The sequence below is a fragment of the Tachyglossus aculeatus genome, chromosome 2, assembly GCF_015852505.1.
Source record: "Tachyglossus aculeatus isolate mTacAcu1 chromosome 2, mTacAcu1.pri, whole genome shotgun sequence".
NCBI lineage: Eukaryota > Metazoa > Chordata > Mammalia > Monotremata > Tachyglossidae > Tachyglossus > Tachyglossus aculeatus.
Genome location: NC_052067.1, coordinates 89,923,777 through 89,950,315, shown reverse-complemented (window position 1 = coordinate 89,950,315; position 26,539 = coordinate 89,923,777). Strand labels below are relative to the sequence as shown.

At 43.2% G+C, this 26,539-nt stretch overlaps 1 protein-coding gene across 1 annotated transcript in view; it reads right to left on the bottom strand.

The window, feature by feature from the left end:
• Positions 1-26,539, bottom strand: part of THEMIS (thymocyte selection associated) — a 173,259-nt gene that overhangs the window by 12,079 nt on the left and 134,641 nt on the right. Inside the window, exon 5 of the mRNA XM_038742153.1 lies at positions 3,539-3,689. Within this exon, the coding sequence (XP_038598081.1) occupies positions 3,539-3,689 (151 nt within the window). The remainder of the gene's footprint in view (positions 1-3,538; positions 3,690-26,539) is intronic.

The following is a 26,539-nucleotide window of genomic DNA, read 5'->3' as shown; positions in this document are numbered from 1 at the left end:
TTCTATCTGTTGGACAAGGAAAGAATTAATCTTTATGCTAGTGTTAATTTTGATGCTATTTATGCCTCTCTACTTGTTTTGTTTTGCTGTCTATATCCCCTTTCTAGACTGTGAGCCCATTGTTGGGTAGGGATAATAATGATAATGGCATTTATTAAGCACTTACTATGTGCAAAGCACTGTTCTAAGTGCTGGGGAGGTTACAAGGTGATCAGGTTGTCCCATGGGAAGCTCAAAGTCTCAATCCCCATTTTCCAGATGAGGTAACTGAGGCCCAGAGAAGTTAAGTAACTTGCCCAAAGTCACACAGCTGACAATTGGCAGAGCCGGGATTTGAACCCATGACCTCTGACTCTAAAGCCCATGCTCTTTCCACTGAGCCATGCTGCTTCTCTAGGGATTGTCTCTGTTGCCGAATTGTACTTTCCATGTGCTTAGTACAGTGCTCTGCACACAGTAAGCATTCAATAAATACTATTGAATGAATGTTAAGATTAACCCCTCCCATAAAGGGGCACAGGGTCTCACTCATGTTCTTGTCCCTGTGTCTGTTGTGTTTGCATGTGCTTAATCTCTTGCATACCACTGTCTGGGCACCAGGTTCCTGTGTGTCTTACTCTGTGGGGCCCTTGCCAGGGGACAAGGGTCTGTGGGAACTCAGGCAAAACATTGAGTGATCTTCATAAAACAAGCAGCATCACTTGTGAATGGGAAACAAGAGGAGGAATTGGAATGGAGTCCTGGTTACCAATAACCCTTCATGTCCTTGGACACCATCATTGGACCATTCAGCAAATGATCCCAGTTTCTTTTTTTTTTCAAATGATTTCTGTTGAGCGCTATGTTCCAGGCACTCTTCTAAGCAGTAGGGTAGATACAAGATCATCAGTTTGGGCACAGTCCATGTCCCACATGGGGCTCACAGTCTTAATCCCCATTTACAGATGAGGTAACGTAGGTGCAGTGAAGTTAATTGACTTGCCCAAGGTCATGCAGCCGACAACTGGCAGAACTGGGATTAATGCCCAGGCCCTCTGACTCGCAAGCCGGTGCCTTATCCTCAAGGCCACACTGCTTCTATCTGAAGAAGTCTTCAAGAGTTCTATTTTTAAACCACTACCATCATTGCATTTTTTTAGGAAGATCAAGACCTCTCTGTGGACAACCCACAAATTAATCAAATATTACCCCCTGCCTGTCCCACTGGCACCTCAAGCTCATCAGGTTCACAATTGAACTCTTCATCTTCCCTCCCAAATACTGTTCTTCATCACCATCCCCTCCATCTCCCAAGTCCGTAATCTGGGAGATTCCTTGATTCCTCCTTCTTTTTCTATACACATATTCAGTCTGTCACTTAATCTGTTGGCTCCTCCTCTACAGCATTTCCAGAATCCACCCCTTCCTCTTCATACAAACTGCCACCACATGGCTTCAGGGTCTTGTCATACCCCTGCTTGACCATTGCATCAACTTCTTCACTGGTCTGCCTGCCTCCACTCCCTCCACTCTCCAATTCATACTCCCATCTGTTGCCCAAATCATTTTTCTAGAACATTATTCTGTCCATGTCTTCTGACGCCTTAGAAAACCTTGAATGGTTGCTCATTTTTTTCTGATTCAAACAGAAATTCCTGGCCATTAGTTTTAAGGCTTGCCATCAGCTCTCTACTGCTACTTAGGAATTTTCCTCATAATATTATACTCCAATTTACAGTCTTGGTTCCTCTCAAGCCAATCTATTCTCTTTGCCTCATTCTCATATCTCCCTCCATGGATCTTCTGCTCATGTCTTCCTTCTGGCCTGTAATTTCCACCCCTTTCCCATCTGAGCACTGCTTTCCTTCAGAACCCTCTGGAACCACATCTCCTCCAGGAGGTCTTCCTTCTTTCATTGATTTCTAGACTCTCCACCTTTCTGTGGCCTAGTGGAAAGACCATGACCCTAGGAGTCAGAGGACCTGGATTCTAATCCTAGCTCTGCCACTTGTCAGCTGTGTGACCTTAGGCAAGTCACTTAAGTTCTCTGTACCTCAGTTATCTCATCTGTAAAATGGGACTTTAATATCTGTTTTCCCACAGTCCCTAGACTGTAAGCTTACTGTGGGAAGGGAATGTGCCTGTTTTATTGTTATATTGTACTCTTTCAAGCACTTAGTACAGTGCTTTGCACACAGTAAGCACTCAATAAATTCTATTGAATGGATGATTGAATGAACTTAGATTGTGAGTCCCATGTGGAACCTGATTAACACATATTTAACTCAGAGCTTAATTCAGTTCTTGGAACATAATAAGCCATTAACAAATTGCACTATTACTATTATTACTGTCTTTTCCAGTGGCTGCCAGTCAGCCTACACATCAAGCAAAAACTCCTCACTCTCGACTTCAAGGCTCTCCATCACCTCGCCCCCTCCTACCTCACCTCCCTTCTCTCCTTCTACAGCCCAGCCCGCACCCTCCGCTCCTCTGCTGTTAACCTCCTCACTGTACCTCGTTCTCGCCTACCCCACCATCGACCCCGGGCCCATGTCCTCCCCCTGGCCTGGAATGCCATCCCTTGGCACATTCACCAAGCTAGCTTTCTTCCTCCCTTCAAAGCCCTACTGAGAGCTCACCTCCTCAAGGAGGCCTTCCCAGACTAAGCCCCCTTTTTCCTCTTCTCCTACCCATCCCCCCAGCCCCACCTCCTTCCCCTCCCCACAGCACCTGTGTATTTGTTTGTACAGATTTATTACTCTATTTTACTTGTACATATTTACTATTTATTTTGTTAATGATGTGTATCTAGCTTTATTTTTATTTATTCTGGTGACTTGACACTTGTCCATATGCTTTGTTTTGTTGTCTGTCTCCCCCTTCTAGACTGCGAGCCCATTGTTGGGTAGGGACTGTTTCTATATGTTGCCAACTTGTACTTCCCAAGCGCTTAGTACAGTGCTCTGCACACAGTAAGTGCTCAATAAATACGATTGAATGAATGAATGAATACCTAAAAACTCAAGTACTCACAAGGATCCCCCACCATTCAAAGCAGTCCAGTTCATATCTTTATACTTTTACTTCCTCCTATTAGTAACCTCACTATACTGTAAGCTTCTTGAGGGAGAGATGAGTTCTACTAGCTCTACTGTACTTTCCTAAAGGCTCAGCATGGTGCATTGCACACAGTAGATTGATTGATTGAACGACTGAAACAGAGGATCAAACTTTATCATTACATCCAACTCTGCAGACTTTGTTTGGCAGAGAGGATAAAGGGAGAATATCCCGTCCCCATTCACTCGAGTCTATGTATGGATGCCAGCAAACAGTCATGTCCCTGGGCTGGTGTCTTGCTGCCGGTGAACTCTTAGATGCATTCACTTCTTACTAGAGCTGGCGTTTCCACAGGATGTTTGGAGCCGTGACGTTCACTCTGGCTTATCTACATGTCCAGCTGAGATCACAAAAAATGTCAGCACATCAAACATTGATCAAGTCCAGGTTAAACACTGCGATATATTAATGACTGAAATCAGGGAGCTTCACTGACCTTTAGTCACACTGGTTGCTGCTAATGAAGTTGTCCCAGTCCTGTTCTCCATCTCCCAATGTGCCAAATCATTTTGACAACTAACTGGTAATTTGGAAACAGCAGCAGCTTGATTTGAGTGTAGTTTCTTGGCTGAGTCTATGTGGAGGTTCTGAAATTACATAGACCGGTGTGACTGATTTAGTGGGTAAATTATTAGCCCCAACCAAATACTTTCCATAGATATGACAAGGAAGAGCATTCATCATGCTGGAGGTCATTTCTCCAAATCTGAAACAAAATCCTCAGTCTGTCATAGAGAGTTACAAATCACATTTCCATCAATATGCGCTTGCAATATGGGAATGGCATGTTTGCCTCAATATAAATGCCTAGAATGAGAATTCATTCCAGGCCTAGAAAAGAGTCTTCCAGGGATATTTCCATATATCACCCTCTCTATAAAGCTTTCTCAGTGCATTTCAATTAAAGCACATTTTTACTCAGTCAGCTGTTTACATGGTAGAGTTAATTAATTCTAAGTCCTTCATTACACTGTCGATCACAGGCAATATTATGCTTCATGTCTCTGTTTCGCTTATTTTATGCAGAAGATAAATCATACTTTTAACTCAAAATGAGCTGTACATTTCCATCAGCATCATGTGAGTTGTTCAAACTGTACCAGTCATTCCAAGACTATCAAGTCAGCGTAATAGAAGATTGTTTTTTCAGCATTAATGACCCCTTTAAAATCATTTCAATTTTCAGGTAACAGCATTTGCTCTTATCTTCACATACTCTCCAAAAAAGCAAGAATTCATGTGTTTCAGAAACAGAGCACATTACTGTATTTCACACCAGTGACAGGGCTTAGAAGTTGTCTCAAGGGTAGCGTGTCCACACAAGAATGTTCTAAGTATTCTTTACTCTTGACTCTTCTGTCTCCAGATCCTTGCTACTCCCCTTATGTAAAACTCTGTCTCACATTATATCTCTCAGACAACAGCACTTACCGATCTTCAAAACCCTCCTAAAACCCATCTCTTCCAGGAGGCCTTTCCCAATTGAATCCCACTTTCTCAGAATGTGTGACATTTAATGCTTACTTATCAGTAAACACTGACTTGTGAACTCCATTGGCTCACTTATTTTTTTCATTTCTTCATTTTTACCATTCTTTTGCTATTGCCAACAGTAGCTGTCTTTCCTCCTCCACCTCTAGACTATTTGTGAAAAAGTAATGTCTCCCCTCTCCTATTAGATTTATTCATTCATTCAATCGTATTTATTGAGTGATTACTGTGTGCAGAACACTGTACTAAGCACTTGGAAAGTACAATTCAGCAACAGAGACAATCCCTGCCCAACAACGGGCTCACAGTCTAGAAGATAACTAGCTCTTTCTGGGGAAGGGCTGTGTCTTCTACTTCTATTGTACTCTCTCCCTGGCACCTAACTCTGCACACAGTAGCTGCTCAATGTATACGCTTGAACAAATTTCAGGACCTAGGGCTTGCTTCGCTAGGGTCTTTGAGCTACCTTGGCTCTTTCCCTCTCCCCTTCTGCCTATACTTTTACCAAAGTAGCCTTGGAGCAGCCAAATAGTAATTAATAATAATTATTATGGTATTTGTTAAGTGCTTACTATGTGGCAAGCACTGTCCTAAGCACTGGGGCAGATTCATTCAATCATATTTATTGAGTGCTTACCATGTGCACAGCATTGTACTAAGCACTTGGAAAGTACAATTTGGCAACAGAGACAATCCCTGCCCAACAATGGGCTCACAATCTAGAAGGTGGAAACAGACAACAAAACAATAACATCAATAACATCAAAATAGATAAATAGAATTATAGATATATATATATATATCATTAATAAAATAAATAGAATAAGTATGTACAAATATATACACAAGTGCTGTCGGGCAGAGAAGGGGGTAGAGCAGAGGAGCAGAAGAAAAGGGGGGCTCAGTCTGGGAAGGCCTCCTGGAGGAGGTGAGCTCTCAGTAGGGCTTTGAAGGGGGGAAGAGAGCTAGTCTGGCGGATGTGAGGAGGGAGGGCATTCCAGGCCAGAAGTAGGACGTGGGCCGGGGGTCGACAGCGGGACAGGCAAGAACGAGGCACTGTGAGGAGGTGAGTGGCAGAAGAGCGGACTGTGAGGGCTGGGCTGGGCTCCCACCCACAGATTGACCTTGTGGGGGGTCCACGTCCTCCCAGAAATCAGTGGTGAGTTTAAAGAGCAGAACGGGCTGAGCCTGCAGGACATCGTGGAAGAGGGAGGCCTCTGCCATGGCGAGGGCTCCGCACTGCCGACAACCACCACTGTCGACAAGAACCACCTCCATGACTGAGCCCACCCAGTCCCCACCTGCTAGTCTAGAGAAGTCCATCTCTCTGAGCCTCAATCGCAACCACAGAGCTCTCGATTAACCAGTGGTGGAAGCCCATAGAGGTGCTGCAGAAGGTGAGGAAGCTGACCAAGTGACCAAGGCAACAAAACCACCGACCCCTGTGTCCCTGGGAATCCAGTGGAATTGCCTCTGCACAACCTCATCTTTCAAACCAGCACACGGAGATACTTCTGCTGCATTCTCAGAGAAACAGCGTGGCTCAGTAGGAAAGAGCACGGGCTTTGGAATCAGAGCTCATAGGTTCAAATCCCAGCTCCACCAATTGTCAGCTGTATGACTTTGGGCAAGTCACTTAACTTCTCTGTGCTTCAGTTCCCTCATCTGGAAAATGGGGATTAAGACTGTGAACCCCATGAGGGACAATGTGATCACCTTGTAACCTCCCCAGCGCTTAGAACAGTGCTTTGTACATAGCAAGCACTTAATAAATGCCATCATTACTACTATCAGGGGGCTTCTTCGGGCCAGGGTCTCCCGTCCCCACGGAGGGATCGCCTAGCGGGCCGGCGACCAAACAAGTGATATCCGGCCTAAACCCAGCGCTCCTGGTTTGGCATCCTGGTCTTCTCCGGAAAGATGAGGGAACTGAAGGACAGAGAAAGGAAGTGACTTGTCCAAGGTCACACAGCAAATGAGTGGTGGAGATTGGATTGGAACCAACGACCTTCTGATTCCCAGGCCTGGGCTCTTTCCACTAAGCCACGCTGCTTCGGTGAGCATCTCCTCCAGGCATGCTGGCCAAGCAGGTCGAGACTGGGTGGGCTCAGGCTGGACACAGTCCCTGTCTCACGTGGGGCTCACATTCTTATCCCGATTTTACAGATGAGGTAACTGAGGCACAGAGAATGAAGTGATTTGCCCTAGGTCATAGAGCAGATGTGTGGCAAAGTGGGAATTAAAACTCATGTCCTTCTGACACCCAGACCCATGCTCTATCCACTAGGCCACACTGTTTCTCCATCTGTCTGTTTAGTTGTTAAAGGTGGGATGTAAAGGAGATGATAGGCATATGGAATTCCTTCTCCAGGGGAGCTGTGCACCAAAAATAACAGAGAATAAAAGGGGAATTTGGAGAAATTCATAAATGAATACTTATGTCTCCAGTCCGGACCTCTCTCTTTCCCTGCAATTTTGCATCTCCTCCTGTCTTCAGCACATCTCTACCTGGATGCCCTACTGACACCTAAAATTTAAGATGTCCAAAACAGAACTCCTTATCTTCCCACCCAAACTCTGCCCTACCTGTGTCTTTCCTGCTACTGGAGACAACACTACTGTCCTTGCCAACTCACAAGCCTGTAACCTTTGACATTGTCCTCGACTCACCTCTCTCATCCCCCCCACCTATTCAATCTGTCACCAAAACCTGTCAGTTCTGCATTCACAACATTTCTAAAATCCTCCTCGTCCTCTCCATCCAAACTGCTACCGTGCTGATCCAAGTACTTATTTTATTCTGCCTTGACTACTGCTTCTCTCCTCAACTGATCTCCCTGTCTTCTGTCTCTCCCGACTCCAGTTCATACTTCATCTGCTGGTTGGATCATTTTCTAAAAAAAAGTTCAGTCCATGTCTCTCCACTCCTCAACAACCTCCAGTGACTGCCCATCCACCTTGGCATCAAACAGAAACTCCTTACCATCGACTTTAAGTCATTCAATCATTCACCCCTTCTTACTTCACCTCATTGATCTGCTCTTGTCCCAACTTATTCACTGTGCCCCGATCTCATCTATCTCCCCACCTACTCCTTTCCCACATCCTTGCCCTAGCCTGGAATCCCTCCCCTTCCATATATGCCAGGCCACCATTCTCTCCACCTTCAAAATATTATTAAGGTCACATCTCCAAGTGGCCTCCTCTGATTAAGCCCTCTTTTCCCCAGCTGGCTTTCCCATCTGCATTTTCTATTAACTAGGATCTGTGACCTTTGGACATTTGATTTTCATTCCACCCCAGACCACACAACTTTCAAGTACATATCTTTACGTTATATACTGTAAATTGATTATTCTTTCACTCATATTTATGTTTGTCTCCACCTCTAGGCTGTACATTTGTTATGGGTAGGGAACATGTCTGCTAATTCTGTTGTATTGTACTCTCCCAAACGCTTAGTACAGTGCTCCGCACAAGGTAAGCACTAAGTAAATACCATTGATTGATTGGCTGATTGATGAGACCTGGGATGGACTTCTACAGAGAAAGTTAGTGATGTTTCAAGCCTTGAGAAGGGTAAAATTCATTCACAGATGATTGGTCCATGATGGATTTCCAGAGGGAAAGTTTGGGCATTAGAGGAGAATGTTCTGGGTGCTTTGTGGGTTCACACCCACCTATAACACTTCTAAAAATAACAAATTACAAACATTATGACTTCAGCACTTACTCAACTACATGCTTGTTTTTTCCTTACTTTTTGTCAATCTGTATATTATTTTGCTTCTGTCTCCCCAACTAGCCTGTAAGCTTCTTGAGGACTGGTAACATGCTTCTAACCTATGATCTCCCTAGCACTTACTTTCATCAATCACCTGTCTACATGTTTTGTTTCGTTGCCTGTCTCCCCCTTCTAGACTATGAACCCATTGTTGGGTAGGGACCGTCTCTATATGTTGCCGACTTGTACTTGCCAAGCGCTTAGTACAGTGCTCTGCACACAGTAGCACTCAATAAATACGATTGAATGAATGAATGAAATGCTATTAACTGATTGAAGAGCAGACCATAATGGCTTCTGAGTCTCTGACATGGTGCTGCTGCCACAGCTACTTCCCTTTCATTTTCAGAGTCTATCTTTGTTCTCCCTCCTGCTCTCAACACTTGTGAAGATTTTGTGTGCCTTCCTCTCCCATTGAAGTCTAAGCTCCTTGAGGCCAGAAAATGTGCTTTTGCTACTGCTGAACCCACCCAAACCTTTAGTATAGTTCTCTGCAGCACATTGCTTAGTGGATAGAATATGGGCACGGGAGTCAGATGGACCTGGGTTCTAATCCCAGCTCCATCACTTGTCTGCTGTGTGGGTTGGGCAAGTCACTTTACTTTTCTGTGCCTCAGTTTCCTCATCTGTAAATTGGAGACTAAGACTGTGAGCCCTATGAGGGACAGGGACTGTGTCCAACCCAATTATCTTATATCTACCGCAGTGCTTAAAACAGAGTCTGGCACACAGTAAGCACTTAACAAATACCACAATTAACACCCTTTTACTCTTAATGTATTTATAATTGTCTTCCCTCCCAAACCCTGCCCTCTCCCTTACTTTTTGCATCATCCTGACTTGCTCCCTTCATTCATCCCCCCTCCTAGCCCCACAGCACTTATGTCCATATCTCTAATTTATTTATTTATACTAATGTCTGTCTCCCCCTCTAAACTGTAAGCTCGCTGTGGGCAGGGAATGTATCTGTTTATTGTTGTATTGTAGTTTCCCAAGCACTTGGTACAGTGCTCTGCATACAATAAGAGTTCAATAAATATGATTGAACTGAATGAAAAAATTAGAGGAGAAACATAGAGGAAATAGCCCAAGGCCCCATTCATATCACTACCCACCCGCTGGGCTGAGACTGTGAGAGGGAAAGGGGGAAAGAGAGAATCTCTTGCTATAAGTTTCCCCTTCATTTTCTGCAGTAGCCACTGGGGACAATCAGCCCTTGACTGACTCAACATTGCCTAGAGACACCCAAAGAAAAGAAGGTTAGGTTATTTAAGGAATTATTTCCAGAAGATGATGCTTAAATTCATCAAGAGAGATATGAATAGGTCATTCTCCCAAGGACAACATGCTGAATCTCAGTGGTGATAACTGGGGAAAGTCTAAAACTAAAACATGATAAATAAATAACAGTCAGTGCTGTATTATTGCAAAGTTAGCACTCTAGTGTTAATTGAAGTTATTCTGAATTCTAAAAGCTTTCTCTAGGTGGCCTCCAACTATAAGTCCATCAGCACTTAGCCACTTGACTCAGCAGGAAATTTCAATGAATTCCCAGATCGGCACTTCCAAGGGGCCCCATTTTCAGCTCATTCCAGAGACAGAAGGCAAGTTTTCTACTCTGTGCAGAATTTTTTGACTGAGAGTCAGATTTGCCTCATGTCTGTACTCCTCTGTGGTTATAAACTAGTCACCTCTGGAAGCTGATGAGGTTTCAGGCTGCTAGGATACTCTTCAGTTCTTTGCTCTTCTAAATCCCGAGGTGCCTTGATTTCAAGTGAGCATTTATGGAAAAAACATTAACAAAATTCAATTGACTGTGTTACCATGCTGAGAAAAATAAAAATATTCTACAAGGTATCCCCACCACCCTTGTTGGGACACAAAATCAGCCACCCCTCACCCTTATATGCATTATGTGTTTACTTATTCATTTATTTAGTCCTTTTGCTTACTGGCTGCTAATGGGGGATCTGTGTTTTTACTCTCCTTCCTACAGACACAATCAATCAATCTGTGTGTTTCCCATTAGATTATAATAATAATAATAATAATAATAATAATAATAATAATAATAATGGCATTTGTTAGTCACTTACTATGTGCAGAGCACTGTTCTAAGCACTGGAGGGATACAAGGTGATCAGGTTGTCCCACGTGGAGCTCACAGTCCTAATCCCCATTTTACAGATGAGGGAACTGAGTCACAGAGAAGTTAAGTGACTTGCCCAAAGTCACACAGCTGACAAGCAGCAGAGCCAGGATTTGAACCCATGACCTCTGACTTCCAAGCCCGTGCTCTTTCCACAGAGCCACACTGCTTCTCAAAGGCAAACACCGTGGCTTCTCCTTTTACTGCTCCCAAGTACTTTGTGTAGCTTTCTGCACATTGTAGAAGCTAGACGATAATGATGTTGGTGATTTTAGCAAGCTTTGCAAATTAGCATGGGGTAGCATGCTCCTTGAGGTTAATGATCATGTCTACAGACACTATGACATTGTACTACTAAGCACAGTACTCTACACACGGTAAATGCTCAATAAATATCATTGATTGATTGATTGATATAATTGACATAGACCACCTCCTTCTCCTGGAAATATCTAACCTTGGCTTCACCAACACAGTCCTCGCCTGGGGTTATCCTTCTTTGTGTCAAGTGGTGCTAGACACACAGTAAATGTTAGCAAATACCATCAGCATCATTGTTGTCTCTCTGGCTGCTTCTTGTAAGTCAGTATCACAGGCCCCCCCCTTTGCCTCTCACCCTCTAACTGCTGGAGCACCTTAAGGTTCAGTTCTGGGTCCCCTTCAATTCACTTCTCCATCTGTATCCATTCCCTTGGAGGAATCTGATCCCATGGCTTCAAGCTCCAACTTTACATGGATGATTCACAAATCTACCTCTCCAGACCTGCTCTCTCTCCCTCTCTGCAGTCTCACAGTTCCTCCTGACTTCAGGACATCTCTACTTGGATGTCCCGCTGGCACTGCAAACTCAACATGATCAAAACAGAACTCTTCATCTTCCCATCCAAACCCTGTTCTTCCCATGACTTTCCTATCATTATAGGCAGCATCACCAGTCTCACAAACCTGTAATCTTGGCATTATCCTCAACACATCTCTTTCGTTCCAGCCACACATTTATCTCTGTCATGAAATCCTGTCAGTTCTACCTTCACAACGTCTCTAGAATTCACCTTTCCTCCCCATCCAAACTTCTATTATTCTTATCCGAGCACTCAGTGTTTCCCTCGATTACTGTATCAGCCTTCTTGCTGACCTCCCTGCCTCTTGACTCTCCCCTCTCCAGACCATACTTCACTCTACTGCCTAGATCAATTTTCTGAAAAAAAGTTCCGTTCATATCTCCCTACTCCTCAAGAATCTCCTGTGGTTGCCACGTCAAAAGGAAACTCCTTACCATCGACTTAAAGACAATTGATCAGCACTCTCCCTTCTATTTATCCTTGCTGATCACTTACCTGCACATTTCTAATTTCTTCAACACCAAGATACTCTCTGTACTTCAATCTCATCTATCCCAACCCTAACCCCTTGCCCACTTTCTGCTCTGGGCCTGGAATTCCCTCTCCCTTCATATTCTACAAACCACCACTCTCTTCACTGTAAAATCTCTCCTAAATTCACGTCACATCTTTTCCAGGAGGACTTCCAAACAAAGCCCCTTATTTCCCCTATCTGTTCTTCCCTGAGTGTCAACTAGGACCTGGCATTGCACCTTGTAAGGCCTTTGATTCTCAATATTTATGTAAATAGTCTTATACTCTGTTTCCCCTAAACCTAATCTACTTTAATGCCTGTCTCCCCCTATAGACTGTATGCTTCTTGTGGGCAGGGACTGTGTCTACAGTCTCTGTTGCACTGTCTTTTCCCAAGTGTTTAGTATGATGCTCTGGACACAGTAAGCCCTCAATAAATGCCACTGATTGATAGAATACCAATGATTGATTGATGTGCCCAGTTTTAGAGAAGCAGCATGATTCAGTGGAAAGAGCATGGGCTTGGGAGTCAGAGGTCATGGATTCTAATACTGGCTCTGCCACTTGTCAGCTGTGTGACTTTGGTCAAGTCACTTCACTTCTCTGGGCCTCAGTTACCTCATCTGTAAAATGGGGATTAAGACTGTGAGCCCCACGTGGGAAAAACTGATTACCTTGTATCTCCCCCAGTGCCTAGAACAGTGCTTGGCACATAATAAGTGCTTAACAAATGCCATTATTACTATTATTTATTTTAAAAATCACCTCAGGACTGAGAGTGGACCAAAAATAAAACCTCAAAGAACTCTCTTTCCTTCCTTCTACCTGTCAGTTACTCTGTTAGGGACTTTTGGACTTGGGAGAGGAACTGAAAGTATTTTTCCAACATGGTGGTCTAGTGATACGAGGAGACACAAGCTGTGGAGGTCTAGCTCAGAAGAGAATGTAGTGGAGTTGACAAAGGTCCGTAGAGGGGTAGATTTTAAAAGTCTTTTTGAGATTGGGGATCCCCAGTGGCCTTATTTTTTAATGGTATTTGTTAAGCACTTACTACGCGCCAGGCACTGTTCTAGCACTGGGGTAGATACAAGGTAATCAAGTTGGGCATAGTCCCTGTCCGACTTGGGGCTCACAGTCTTAGTCCTCATTTTACAGATGAGGGAACTGGGGTACAGAGAAGCCAAGTGTCTTGCCCAAGGATACACAACCAACAAGAGGTGGAGCTGGGATTAGAGGCCAGGTCCTTCTGATTCCTGGGCCCATGCTCTCCCCATTAGGCCACACTCCATTCTCAAGGAGCAGCTTCAATTTTCACCATCCCAATTTGGTACCTCCACTTCCAGAGGAACTGTGTCTTAAAAACTGTCGCCTGTTTGAGGGAACATATTATTCTATGGGCTCTAGTCTTAAGCAGTCTTGAAATGATCTGCCCACATTTCTATTTTACTGCATATTATCCAAGTCAGAGCATAACATACAGATGTACCTAAAATGACCTTCATGCCTATGCCAAATAATAGGTAAATGTGTGCCCAGATTCACAGGAAAAAACAAATTGTAATGTCCGTAATAAGAGAGACTGAATGAATCAACTATTAGGCTGAAGGAGAAGTCACGGAGAGATGTGGGAGAGCTCGGAGAGGCCAGGGAGACTGAACACAACCAAAACAACTTCTAAAAATCAAAACCAGGGTGTACTGACCAAAATAAGAAACACAACTTCCAAATTCAAATCGTTTTGCTTGGGGAGTAATCCTTAGAGGAGGCAGTTTTCTTTCATAGTGGCTGGTTTGTGTTTTGGTGGCATGGATCTCCCACCTTGAAGCTGAAACATCAGATAGAGTTTGCCTAACCATTTCACCCTTCACTGCTCAGTCCTAGGCTAATATTAGGATTTTCAGGAATCAGCAGAAGAGGTAAACCAGAGAAAGATTTCAAGATTTCTGAGGAGAAAAATCAAAATAATATCACAATAAGAATTTCTCCAAAATAGCCAGGGAAGGACCATCTACAGTTCCATTAATTAGCATATCCTATTCTGCCATTTTCAAAAAAGGAAGTCCCTGGTTGTGGATTCTGGGGGGGCAAACCACCGAAATAGCTTACACGGCAATTTCTTCTCAATTGAGTTTGAAAAAAGTCAAATCAGTCAATCAGTCGATGGCATTTATGGAGAATTTACTGTGTGCAGAGCAGCGAACTAAGCACTTGGAAGATATGATACCTGCTCACAAGGAGCGAATGGTCTAGAGGAGGAGCTTCCACTAGAAGCAGCATGGCGTAGTGGATAGAGCACCTGGCTGGGAGTCAGAAGGTCATAGGTTCCAATCCCAGCTCTGCCACTTGTCTGCTGTGTGACATTGTGTAAATTCATTCATTCATTCAATCATATTTATTGAGCACTTACTGTGTGCAGAGTACACAGTGCTTAGTAAGTACTAAGCACTTGGGATGTACAAGTTGGCAACATATAGAGATGGTGCCTACCCAACAGCGGGCTCACAGTCTAGAAGTGGGAGACAGACAACAAAACAAAACATATTAACAATATAAAATAAATAGAATAAAAATGTACAAGTAAAATAGAGTAATAAATACGTACAAACATATACATATATACAGGTGCTGTGGAGAAGGGAAGGAGGTAAGGTGGGGGGATGGGGATGGGGGATGAGGGGCGGGGGGGAGGGGAGAAGGAGGAGGCTCAGTCTGGGAAGGCCTCCTGGAGGAGGTGAGCTCTCAGTAGGGCTTTGAAGGGAGGAAGAGAGCTAGCTTGGCGGATGTGTGGAGGGAGGGCATCACTTCACATCTCTGTGCCTCAGTTACCTCATATGTAAAATGGGGATTGAGATGGTTAGCCCCACATGGGACAAGGGCCTGTGTCCAACCCAGTTTGCTTGTATTCACCCCAGTGCTTAATAAAGTGCCTAGCTTATAGTAAGTACTCAACAATTACCATCATCATTATCATTATTATTACAGTCTCCAAATGACTAGCTCAGATCTGTTCCCTTCTGTTTAAATAATAATAATAATGATGGTATTTTTTAAGTGCTTACTTTGTGCCAGGCATTGTACTAAACACTGGGGTGGATACAAGCAAATCTATTTGGAGACAATCCCAGTCCCACATGGAGCTCACGGTCGCAATACCCATTTTACAGATGAGGTAACTGAGGCACAGAAAAGTGAAGTGACTTGCCCAAGGCCACATAGCAGGCAAGTGGGCTTTCTGTTTCCTCCCCAGCACTGATCCACTGATCCAGGGGTGATTGCATGTCACCTGGGCCCAAAGTAGCGCAGTCAGTACACAGGGGAAACTGGCCCTAGGGCATCATTAATGTGGGCCGGTAGTTGTTCTGAGGAGGAGGAACAGACTCAGCCATGCCTTCTCATGCTCAGAAACACAGACCTGGTGCTCAAGCATCTTGTAATCTCATTGACAGCCCAGGGAAGCTTGAGAAGCAGCGTGGCTCAGTCGAAAGAGTACGGGCTTTGGAGTCAGAGGTCACGGGTTCAAATCCCGGCTCCGCCAATTGTCAGCTGTGTGACTTTGGACAAGTGACTTAACTTCTCTGTGCCTCAGTTTCCTCATCTGTAAAATGGGGATTAATGTGAGCCCCCCATGAGACAACCTGAGCACCTTGTAACCTCCCCAGCGATTAGAACAGTCCTTGGAACATAGTAAGTGCTTAATAAATACCATTATTATTATTATTATTATTATTATCCTGTTTGTGGATGCAGAGAAAATGTACACATTCCACCTACTCCTGCTGCTCCACTGTTGACAAACATATCCCTTTTCCTTTCCTGTCTTGCTTGCAAATCCATGATTCCCAGTTCACTTGGGTCAGACCAGGACTTCGGGGAGCTATATTCTAACAGGAAAATCAGGGCTTGCCATTGAAGAGATTAATTCTTTGGCCAAAGGGCAGGAAAAATGAATGGCATTTGAATTATGCAAATAGAGATTGCCGTGGTATAAAATACCCATAACATTTATGGCCAGATCAGCTCTTTGTGAAATTAGTTTTGAATCGGGAAACATATGAAATGGAATATCATTTGAAGAGGATCCAGCAGAGCTAAGCCTGCTACAGATGGTGGATGAGCTACTCAACACAGCCTAATGGGGAAGAGTCCAGATGAATTATTCTAAATCTATTTTTTAAAAATTGCTTTCGAAGGCCTCCCAACCTTCCAAACGCCTAAATCCATCTTCACTCGTGTGCAAGTGCACATTAAAAATCCTTGCAACCTAATTCACAGTATCACCACATTATTATTTGAGACAGGATCCAATACATTTGGCGAGATAATATCACCGGGGAGATGCAAGTCGTATTGATGAGAATGTCTTTCTCCAGCTCCTTCAAGCATTTGCAGGGTGACAGAGTAAGATGAGATCAGTGTGAGTGAGTGCTAAAAGGTGCAGGCTTATTATCAAAAGTACCCAAGATGTTGATTCAAAAATAAAACGTACTAATTTTCAAATTATTTGCATATTAATATTTAGAGTCTGAGTAGATAGATGGAGGGCAGTTGTTTCCTTCAAATCTTTGCCTCTTCAAATTATATATTGCGTTTTCAAACGCTAAAAAAAGTGAATCCGTGAAAAGACTAACCTTGAAAATGATTAACCGATGAATGTGTAATACATGTAATAATAACTGATTGTGAAGTATATGCATATGTATGAACAGAATCAGCAGATTGTTGTGCTCCATTATGCTGCTTGCCAAGACTCTGAGCATAGTTAGTTTGGGGGCTAGCAAATAAGGTGACATGATCAGAGACATTGGGGATTAGTCAGGGAAAGCCTCTTGGAGGCAGTGGCTTTTAAGGAAGTTTTTAGAGGCCACCTCCATCTATTCTCCCCGCTTTCCCACTGTACCTCAGCTCACACACTTTGCTCCTTGCAAGCCAAACTACTCACTCTGTCTCATCCTTACATCTCTCCCTGCCTCATACCCTCTCTTGGACTTGGAATTCCCTCCCTCTTCACATCTAGCATTATTACTCTATTTATTTAGTCTACATCTAGTATAATTACCCTATTATTACTGTATTTATTTATTTATTTATTTATTTTATTTGTACGTATCTATTCTATTTATTTTATTTTGTTAGCATGTTTGGTTTTGTTCTATGTCTCCCCCTTTTAGACTGTGAGCCCACTGTTGGGTAGGGACTGTCTCTATATGTTGCCAATTTGTACTTCCCAAGTGCTTAGAACAGTGTTCTGCACATAGTAAGCACTCAATAAATACGATTGATGATGATGATGATGATGATCTAGCAGACCACTGCACTCCTCATTTCAACGCCCATTTGAAATCCCATCTTCTCCAGAAGGCATTCCCTGTTGAATCTTATATTCTTACCCTATCTACCCCACTTCTGCTACTCCACACTTCTGAGTCACCTAAGAGAAGGAGAAGCAGAAGCAGAGAATTAGCGTGTCTCAGTGGAAAGAGCTTAGGCTTGGGAGTCAGAGGTCACGGGTTCTAATCAGCTCCGCCATATATCTGCTGTGTGACCTTGGGCAAGCCACTTAACCTCTCTGGGCCTCAGTTACCTCATCTGTAAAATGGGGATTAAGACTGTGAGCCCCACATGGGACAACCTTATCACCTTATATCCCCCAGCGCTTAGAACAGTGCTTTGCACATAGTAAGCACTTAACAAATGCCATCATTATTTTTATTATTATTAATAAAGACCTGGGTACTGTCCCGCCACCCCTCTACCCACAAAGCACTTATGCATCCAGCTTTATACTCTGTTACTTCTGTAATTTATTTTAGTGCCCATCCACTCCACTACATTAAAACCTCCTTGAGGGTAGAGATCATTTTTATTCTATTGTACTCATTAAGATGTTGAGCATAGTGCTTGCCACTAAGTGCTCAATAAATACTACTGATTGAGGGAAGTAGTTTGATGGATATATACCTATTCACTTTGCTGCCTAATTCTATTTTTTAATCATTCATATTTATACTCTTACTCTTTTACCTATATTTGTGTTAATCTATTTCTGCCTGTCTCCCCTGTCATATTATAAGCAGCAGCGTATTAGAGAAGCAGCATGGCTCAATCAATCAATCAAATCAATCGTATTAATTGAGCGCTTACTGTGTGCAGAGCACTGTACTAAGCGCTTGGGAAGTACAAGTTGGCAACATATAGAGACAGTCCCTACCCAACAGTGGGCTCACAGTCTACAAGGGGGAGATGGAGAACAAAACCAAACATACTAATAAAATAAAATAAATAGAATAGATATGTACAAGTAAAATAAATAAATAAATAAATAGAGTAATAAATACTCAGTGGAAAGAGCACGGGTTTGGGAGACAAAGGTCATTTGTTCTAATCCTGCCTTTGCCACTTAGCTGTGTGGCTTTGGGCAAGTCACTTCACTTCTCTGGCCTCAGTTTCCTCATCTGTAAAATGGGGATTAAGACTGTGAGCCCCTTGTGGGACAACCTGATCACCTTGTATCCCTCCCTGTGCTTAGAACAGTGCTTTGCACATAGTAAGAGTTTAACAAATGCCATCATTATTATAAGCCCGTTAAGGGTTGGAGCAGTGCCTCTTGTTTCTTTTGTGTGCTCTCAAATGCTTAGTATAGTGCTCTGTCCATAGTAAATGCTCAATAAATGTTGTTGATGAGGAGGAAGATGATGATAAACTTAAGTATGAAAGACAATGATAGGTACTCCCCTTAGGTTGCTAATTATAGGCTGATACTTATAATCAATCAATCAGTCATATTTATTGAGCGCTTACTATGTGCAGAGCACTGTACTAAGCGTTTGGGAAGTACAAGTTGGCAACATATAGAGACAGTCCCTAGCCAACAGTGGGCTCACAGTCTAGAATAAGGTACTTGTAAGTTTCTTGAGGGCCGAGACCTGATCCTGGATTTCTCTTATAATTTCCCCAGGACTGAGTAGAGTACTGGTATAAGGTAAATACTATATAAATTATACTAGATAGATATAGCTATCAATCAATCATTTTATGAATGCTTACTATATTTAGAGCACTGCATTAAGCACTTGGGAGAGTACAATATAACGGTACTCTACTGACGGAGAGATTTCAAAAATACATTTTTAGTCATTTGTCCCATTGGGTTAACAGCATGTTTCTTAGCAGGGAGTGGCTGAAGGACACTGCTGTCTTTTTAGTCAACATGCCAAGGAACATGTTCACCAGCTCTGCTGCATTGTACTTTCCCAAGTGCTTAGTACAATGCTCTGCACACAGTAGGCACTTAATAAATATATTGAGGGACAATGCCTTTACAATATACTTTAGGGTTAGGAGAGAGGGATAGACTATTCTACTGCCAGCAGGACTTGTGCTTGAGGGGGTTTTATTTTTGTAGTAATGGTGATGAGTTGCATAGCACTATCCACACTCTCTCCCAGCCCCCAGGTAGCAAAGAACAATGGGAAAGATTTTAATTGCGAAGTCCCCTCCATAGTAATGGAGAAATCTAACTTCATTAGGCTATGAGATTTTTTAATTCTATTTGTTAAGCACTTATTATGTGTCAGGCACTGTACTAAACACTGGGATAGAGACAAGCTTAACAGGCTGGGGACAATCCATGTCCCAAATGGGCTCACCATCTTTATCTCCATTTTACAGATGAGGTAACTGAGGCACAGAGAAGTTAAGTGACTGCAAAGAGTCATACAACGGACAAGTGGCAGAGCAGGGATTAGAACCCAGGTCTTTCTGACTTCCAGGCCTGTGCTTTACATTAAGTCACGCTGCTCCTCAGCTTGTCTGAGTTGTTATTATTTTATAATTGTTATTATAAAAAATCTTTCAGTTGTCTGAAAGATTGTCTGAGTTGGACAGTGCCTTTTAATTGCGTCGGTTACAAATTTCTGTTGGATGTTATGGCGTGGCGACAGGGGCTGATGATGCACTTAATAATATTTCATCTATGGAAAATCCTGGCCTCTGCTGCATCTATTGCCCCCAAACAGCTGTTAAGTATAGAAGTCACCAAAAGGAGCTTTTTCAGAGAAGTGGGAAAAGTTTACTCTCTGACCCAGCTGCCTTGGAGATCCAGAGATTTCTGGATCTCGAAATGAGGCTCAGAAGTCCCCAAAGTCCTCTGACGGAGGTCACATACTCTGGGTTTATTTTATCCAGAGGCTCGTGGTAAGAGCCATCTTCCAGGGTGACCCAGCATTGCTATATGAGAAACCTCATTAGCAAGTGATGTTTGCAAAGAAAAAGAAAGACCTTTTCTCAGCAACCTGTTTGATTTGGACTTGTTTCTCTTGGAAGAAGGTATTAGTGCTGAGTCTAGCTTCAGTACTGTCCATGCATTTGGGGGCAGAGGGATTGACGAGAAAAAGAGAACTGTATTGGCAGCAGATGTTCAGAGGATCTGGATGATTATTCTTATTGAACAGTTATAGAGTGTCAACATTGTCAATCAGAGTCCAGATAGGACGGGGATTCTTGTCTAATATCATCTTGCTAGACATTCCCACAAGATAAGTTTCAATAAAGTCAGATCCCAATTTGCAACTTTTCAAAGGAAAGTTGTGATGGACAGTTACCTATGAAGAGAGAGAGGTTTAAGGGAATGGAGGGAAAGCAGAAGCGGAAAAGAGAGAGTTTAAGACTGTGAGCCCCACGTGGGACAACCTGATCACCTTGTATCCTCCCCAGCGCTTAGAACAGTGCTTTGCACATAGTAAGCACTGAACAAATGTCATCATTATTATTACATTTGGATGAGGCCCAGGGTCTGTGCCACATGGGGCTCACGAAATATTTAATCCCCATTTTACAGATGAGGAAACTGAGGCCCGAATAAGTTAAGTGTCTTGCCCAAGGTCACAGAGGAGCCAACTGGCAGAGCTGGGATTAGAACCCAGGACTCCAAGGCCAGGCTGCTTCTCAAGGCTGTTGCTTATACTAGTTTTATTTTTTTTCCCTATAGGTGTTTACCCAAACCTTTTAGGGTAAATAATGTTATATTGCATAACCACTTGTAATTGTGATGTTAAAATGTGCGCTGTGTTTGCTATAAGAGAGGGGGGCAAAATAGCCTTTAAAAAAGGAAGATTTGGAGTCATAATTATTTTGCAGTAATAGCATATGTCCACCAGATGGCAGGATCCTCCACTCATATTGGAAATGATCTTAAACTGAGAAGGGAAACAGAGCCACGACAGAATTTGTATGTGAGAGGCCTAAATTCATTCATTCATTCATTCATTCATTCAGTCGTATTTATTGAGCGCTTACTGTTTGTAGAGCACTATACTAAGCGCTTGGGATGTACAAGTTGGCAACATATAGAGACGGTCCCTACCCAACAGTGGGCTCACAGTCTAAATCAGGAAGGACCACTCAGGATTTGGGACTGGCTACCTTTCCTCCAAGTAGCGTGGCCTAGTGGATAAAACATGGGCCTGGGAGTTGTGGACCTGGGTTCTAATTCATCCATCCAATCGTATTTATTGAGCACTTACTGTGTGCTGAGTAATGTACTAAGCGCTTGGGAAGTACAAGTCTGCAACGTATAGAGACGGTCCCTATCCAACAATGGGCTCACAGTCTGCTTCACCACTTGCCTGCGGTGTGAACTTGGGAAAGTCGCTTAACTTCTCTGTGCCTCCGTTCCCTCATCTGCAAAATGGGGATTCAGCACCTGTTCTCCTTCCTGCTTAGATTATGAGCTCCATGTGGAACCTGATTATCTTGTATCTACCCCAACACTTTGTACATTGCTTGCCACATAGCAAGTGCTGAATGGATATTACTATTATTATCATTATTATCTACACAGAACAGTTAGCTTGCAAAATACATGCTTAACTTCTCTAGGTGGAAAGATATCTAGAGTATGAAGCAGTGTGCCCTAATGGATAGAGCAAGGACCTGGGAATCAGAAGGACATGGGTTTTAATCCCAGCTCCACTACTTGTCTGTTCTGACCTTAGGCAAGTTTACTACTCTGCGCCTCAGTTACTTCATCTGTAAAATAGGGATTAAGATTGTCAGCCCCACATGGGACAGGTACTGCGCCCAACCCGATAACTTATCTACCCCAGCACTTAGCAACAGTGCTTGGTAACAAAAACCATCATTATTAGTATTATTATATGGAGGACAATGGGAATGCAGGATCCAGGCATGGTAGGGTTGGCTAACTTTGTTCATCTCAAATTCATCCTAATCTGTTTAATTTTTCCCTTTTCTGCACTCAGCAACAATACATCATCCTTATTTCCCAAAACAGCTGTTTCAGACTTTTATCTCCCTTCTTAAACTCCATCAACCTGCTCCCCCAACTCATGCCCCTAATAACTTTGCCACCTAGTTCATGGATAAAATTGAAAAAAAAAAAAATCAGGATTGTAGTCCCAAAAATCTCCCCTGAATTCCTCCAGTCCCATACTCCTTCTAGCCCCTCTCCGATTCTCCCATCCTTTCCAGTGATATCTCAAGAGGTAACTCTCACCTCCTCTCAAAATCCATCTCTTTCACCTGCACCTCCAACCCCATCTCTTCACACCTTATCAAAACACTTGTCCCCTCCTTTCTTTCCTAACACCCATCTTCAGTCATTCACTTTCCAATGGCTCCTTCCGTACTGCTTTCAAAAATTACCCTATATTCCCCTATCCTATGTTTATAGGACTCCTCCTTGACCCCTCTACACCTCCAGTTCTAGCTCCATCTCCTTTTTCCAATCTTTTGCAAACTACTCATATGTGTTGTTGGGTTTAAACCCACTGCCTTCACTTCCTCTCCTCCAATTTTCTCTTGGATTGACTCCCTCTAATCTGGCTATGGCCCTCCTCCATTCCCACTCCATGGAAACTGCTCTCTCTTGGGCAATTAATGCCCTCCTCTTGCCAAAAACAATGGTTTCTACTCCATCCTAGTCCTTCTCAACCTCTTGTCTGCCTTCAATACTGTAGACCACCCTCTTCTACTTGAAACACCTAATCTTGGTTTCATTGACATTGTCTTCTCCTGGTTCTCCTCCTACCTCTCCTGACTACTCCTTCTCAGTGTCTTTTGCTGGCCCCTCCTCTGCCTCCTAGCCCCTAAATGTGGGTGTTCCTCAAGGTTAAATTCTGGATCCCCTTCTATTCTACAACTACACTCACTCCCTCGAAGAATTCATTCACTTCCACAACTACCATCTCTGTGCAGATGATCTCTAGGCTGTGAGCTCATCGTGGGAGAGAGAGAAGGTGCATACCAACTCTGTTTTAATGTTATGGTACAGTATTCTGCTCACAGCATGTGCCCAATAAATACAATTAATTGATTGATGATTTCCAAATCTACCTCTCCGGCACTGACCTTTCTCCTGTGCAGTGATACTTTTCCTCCTGCCTTCAGGACATCACTCCATGGCTGTTCCACTGACACCTCAAATTTAGCATGTCCAAAACAGAATCCATCATCTTCTTACTCAAACCCTATCCACCCTCAAACTTTCCCATCATTCTATGCAATAGCACTGTTAACTCTGTTTCACAGCCCGTAACTTTTGCATTACCCTCACCTCATCTCTCATTCAACCCGCATATTCAATCTGTCACCAAAATCTGTCAGTTCTACCTTAACAAAATATCTAGAACCTCCCCTGCCAAAGTGCCACCATACTAATCCAGGCATTTAAATCCCATCTTAAATAATAATAATAATGATATTTATTAAGCACTTACGATGTGTAAAGCACTGTTCTAAGGGCTGGAGAGGTTACAAATTGATCAGGTTGCCCCACAGGGGGCTCAGAGCCTTAATCCCCATTTTACAGATGAGTTAACTGAGGCAGAGAGAGGTTAAGCGACATGCTCAAAGTCACACAAATGACAGTTGGTGGATCCGGGATTCGAACCCATGACCCCTGAATCCCAAGCCCGTGCTCTTTCCACTGAGCCATGCTGCATCTTGACTTCTACAACAGCCTCTTTGCTGACCTCCCTTTCTTCAGACCCATTCCTTTGCAGCACATTGCTTCAATCTGTGGCCCAGATCTTTTTCTAAAAAAAAATTCCCTCCATGTCTTCCCACTCATTAAAAACTTCCAATAATCGTGCATCCATCTCCAGATCAAACAAAAACTACTTACCATCAGATAAAGCACTCAACCAGCTCTTTCCCTCCTACCTTTCCTCACGGATCTCCTACTACAACCTAACCCATACACTTTGCTTCTTTAAAGACTATTGACTCATTGCACCTCTGTCTCATCTGTCTCCTTACCAATACCTTGCCCATGTCCTCCCTCCGGCCTGGAACTCTTTCCCCCTTAAAATCCAATAGACCACTACTTTCTCCACCTTCAAAGCCCTAATAAAATCAAAATCACATCTCCTCCAAGAGGATTTTCCCTGGCTAAGCTATTCATTCAACCATATTTATTGAGCACTTACTGTGTGCAGACCACTGTACTAAGTGCTTGGGAAGTACAAGTTGGCAACATATAGAGACAGTCCCTACCCAACAACAGGCTCACAGTCTAGAAGGGGGAGACAGACAACAAAATAAAACATGTGGACAGGTGTCAAGTCATCAGAATAAATAGAAATAAAGCTAGAGGCACATCATTAACAAAATAAATAGAATAGTAAATATGTACAAGTAAAATAAATAAAGTAATAAATCTGTACAAACATATTTACAGGTGCTGTGGGGAGGGGAAGGAGGTAGGGCAGGGGGGATGGGAAGGAGAAGGGGAAAAAGGGGAAGGCCTTATGGAGGAGGTGAGCTCCCAGTAGAGCTTTGAAGGGAGGAAGAGAGCTAGCTTGACAGATATGTGGAGGGGGGCATTCCAGGCCAGGGGGAGGACGTGGGCCGGGGTCCGACAGTGGGACAGGCGAGAACGAGGTACAGTGAGCTATCATTTCCTTTATCCGCCCTCCCCTCTGTATCACTTATGCACTCAAATCTACACTTCTTAAACACTTGAAATTCACTTCACCCCCAAGCACACAGAATTTACATACATTCCTTCCCAATTCCTCTATCTGTAATTTATTTTAATGTCTGTCTTCCTCTCTAGACTGTAAGCGTCTTATGGGCAGGGATAGTGTCTACCAGCTCTGTTGTATTGTACTCTCCCAAGTGCTTGGTACAGTGCTCTGCACACAATAAGTGCTTGATGAATACCACTGTGTATTCAGGGAATGAATCTCTCTATTAGTATAGCACATTGCTCCTCATGGGCACTTAATAAGTATCACGATCCCTTCTAGGAGCTCATGGACTTCGAGCCTTACCCTACTAGGGGTTGAAGAGTTCCTGAGAGCTGGTGCTGTTGGACTGTTGTGCCAAACTGTCACCCTGGCACCAAGAGATGCTTGAAGGAACCTCATGCTGGTTGCTCTGCATGACATCCATCCTTACGGTTGAAAATAACTCATTAGAATTGGGTTGAGAAAATGCTTTATTCTTTCTCTATCAGAAAGCAAATCTATTTAGCTACAAATGTCTTCAGAGAAGGGGAGGACTTATTTATTGGAGGAATCTGTGTTGGGATATAGCATCACACCTCTCCAGTACATTTATGAGTCATCAGGGCTACAAGATACAGATCATAAAGCATTTACTGCAATCTTAAAAGACAGGGAGCTTAGAATGGCATTCTCCAACAGCTTATAAGATCCATACTAAATCTGAGACATTTCAGTCTTTTTTGTGTGTTCAGAGTTGGTTTGAGAGTATTTGCACACCCACCCTTACACAGTGCACCTACATAAATGGGCACACAGCAACATCTTGTAAGGAAATAGTTTATCGGTGCCATTTCAAAGGTCTCACCCTCAAGCACTGCAATTCCCTGGAAAATCATTTCAGAATCCATAGACATACATCAAACTTCACCGCTTGCAAACAGAAATGGTGGTTTAGGGACAAGGAGTCATCAAAAGAGGAGTCCACAACAGATCAACACAAAGGTAAGCTTGAGGCAGCCAATAAACCACTATTTCAGTTTCTGTGATGGGGTTTCAGGCATTTTTGGAAAGGTTGAAAGGCACCAGTTCATTGAAATACAAATCTTGATTGTTGTTTCATTCACTATTTTGTAGGAACCTGAAACTAGTTTAGAAAAAAGCCAAGTTGATTCCCTTCACCATTGAGTTCAGCTCTTTGAGAATATGCGAGGCAAACGTGCCTGTGAAAAATCCCAGCGCTCTTCAGTTTGTCTTCCACAAATTCAGGGACCTAAATTCGCATGTCTTCTTAAGTGTGGACCCTCTCTAGGGTTGAATTGTTTTATTATCTATCCCTCCCTCTACACTGCAAGTACCTTGTGGGTAGGGAACATATCTATCTACTCTGCTGTCTGGTACTTTTCCACAGGTACTTAGTACAGTGCTCTGTCCACAGTAAGCGCTCAGTAAATACCACTGATTGACTGATTAACTAATTGAATTGACTTCTGTATGTGTAAATCCATGGAATAAAACACATGAAATGCAGATGTGACAAGACCATTAGTGGATCAGACACATGGTCCAACTAGTCCAATATTATCTCTCTGACCAGTGGATTCAGGATGCCTGGAGAAACCGTGTGACTATTCCCCTCCTAGTTTGTGTGCTCCTTTAGGGAAGGGATCACTTCTACCAACTCTTTTGTACT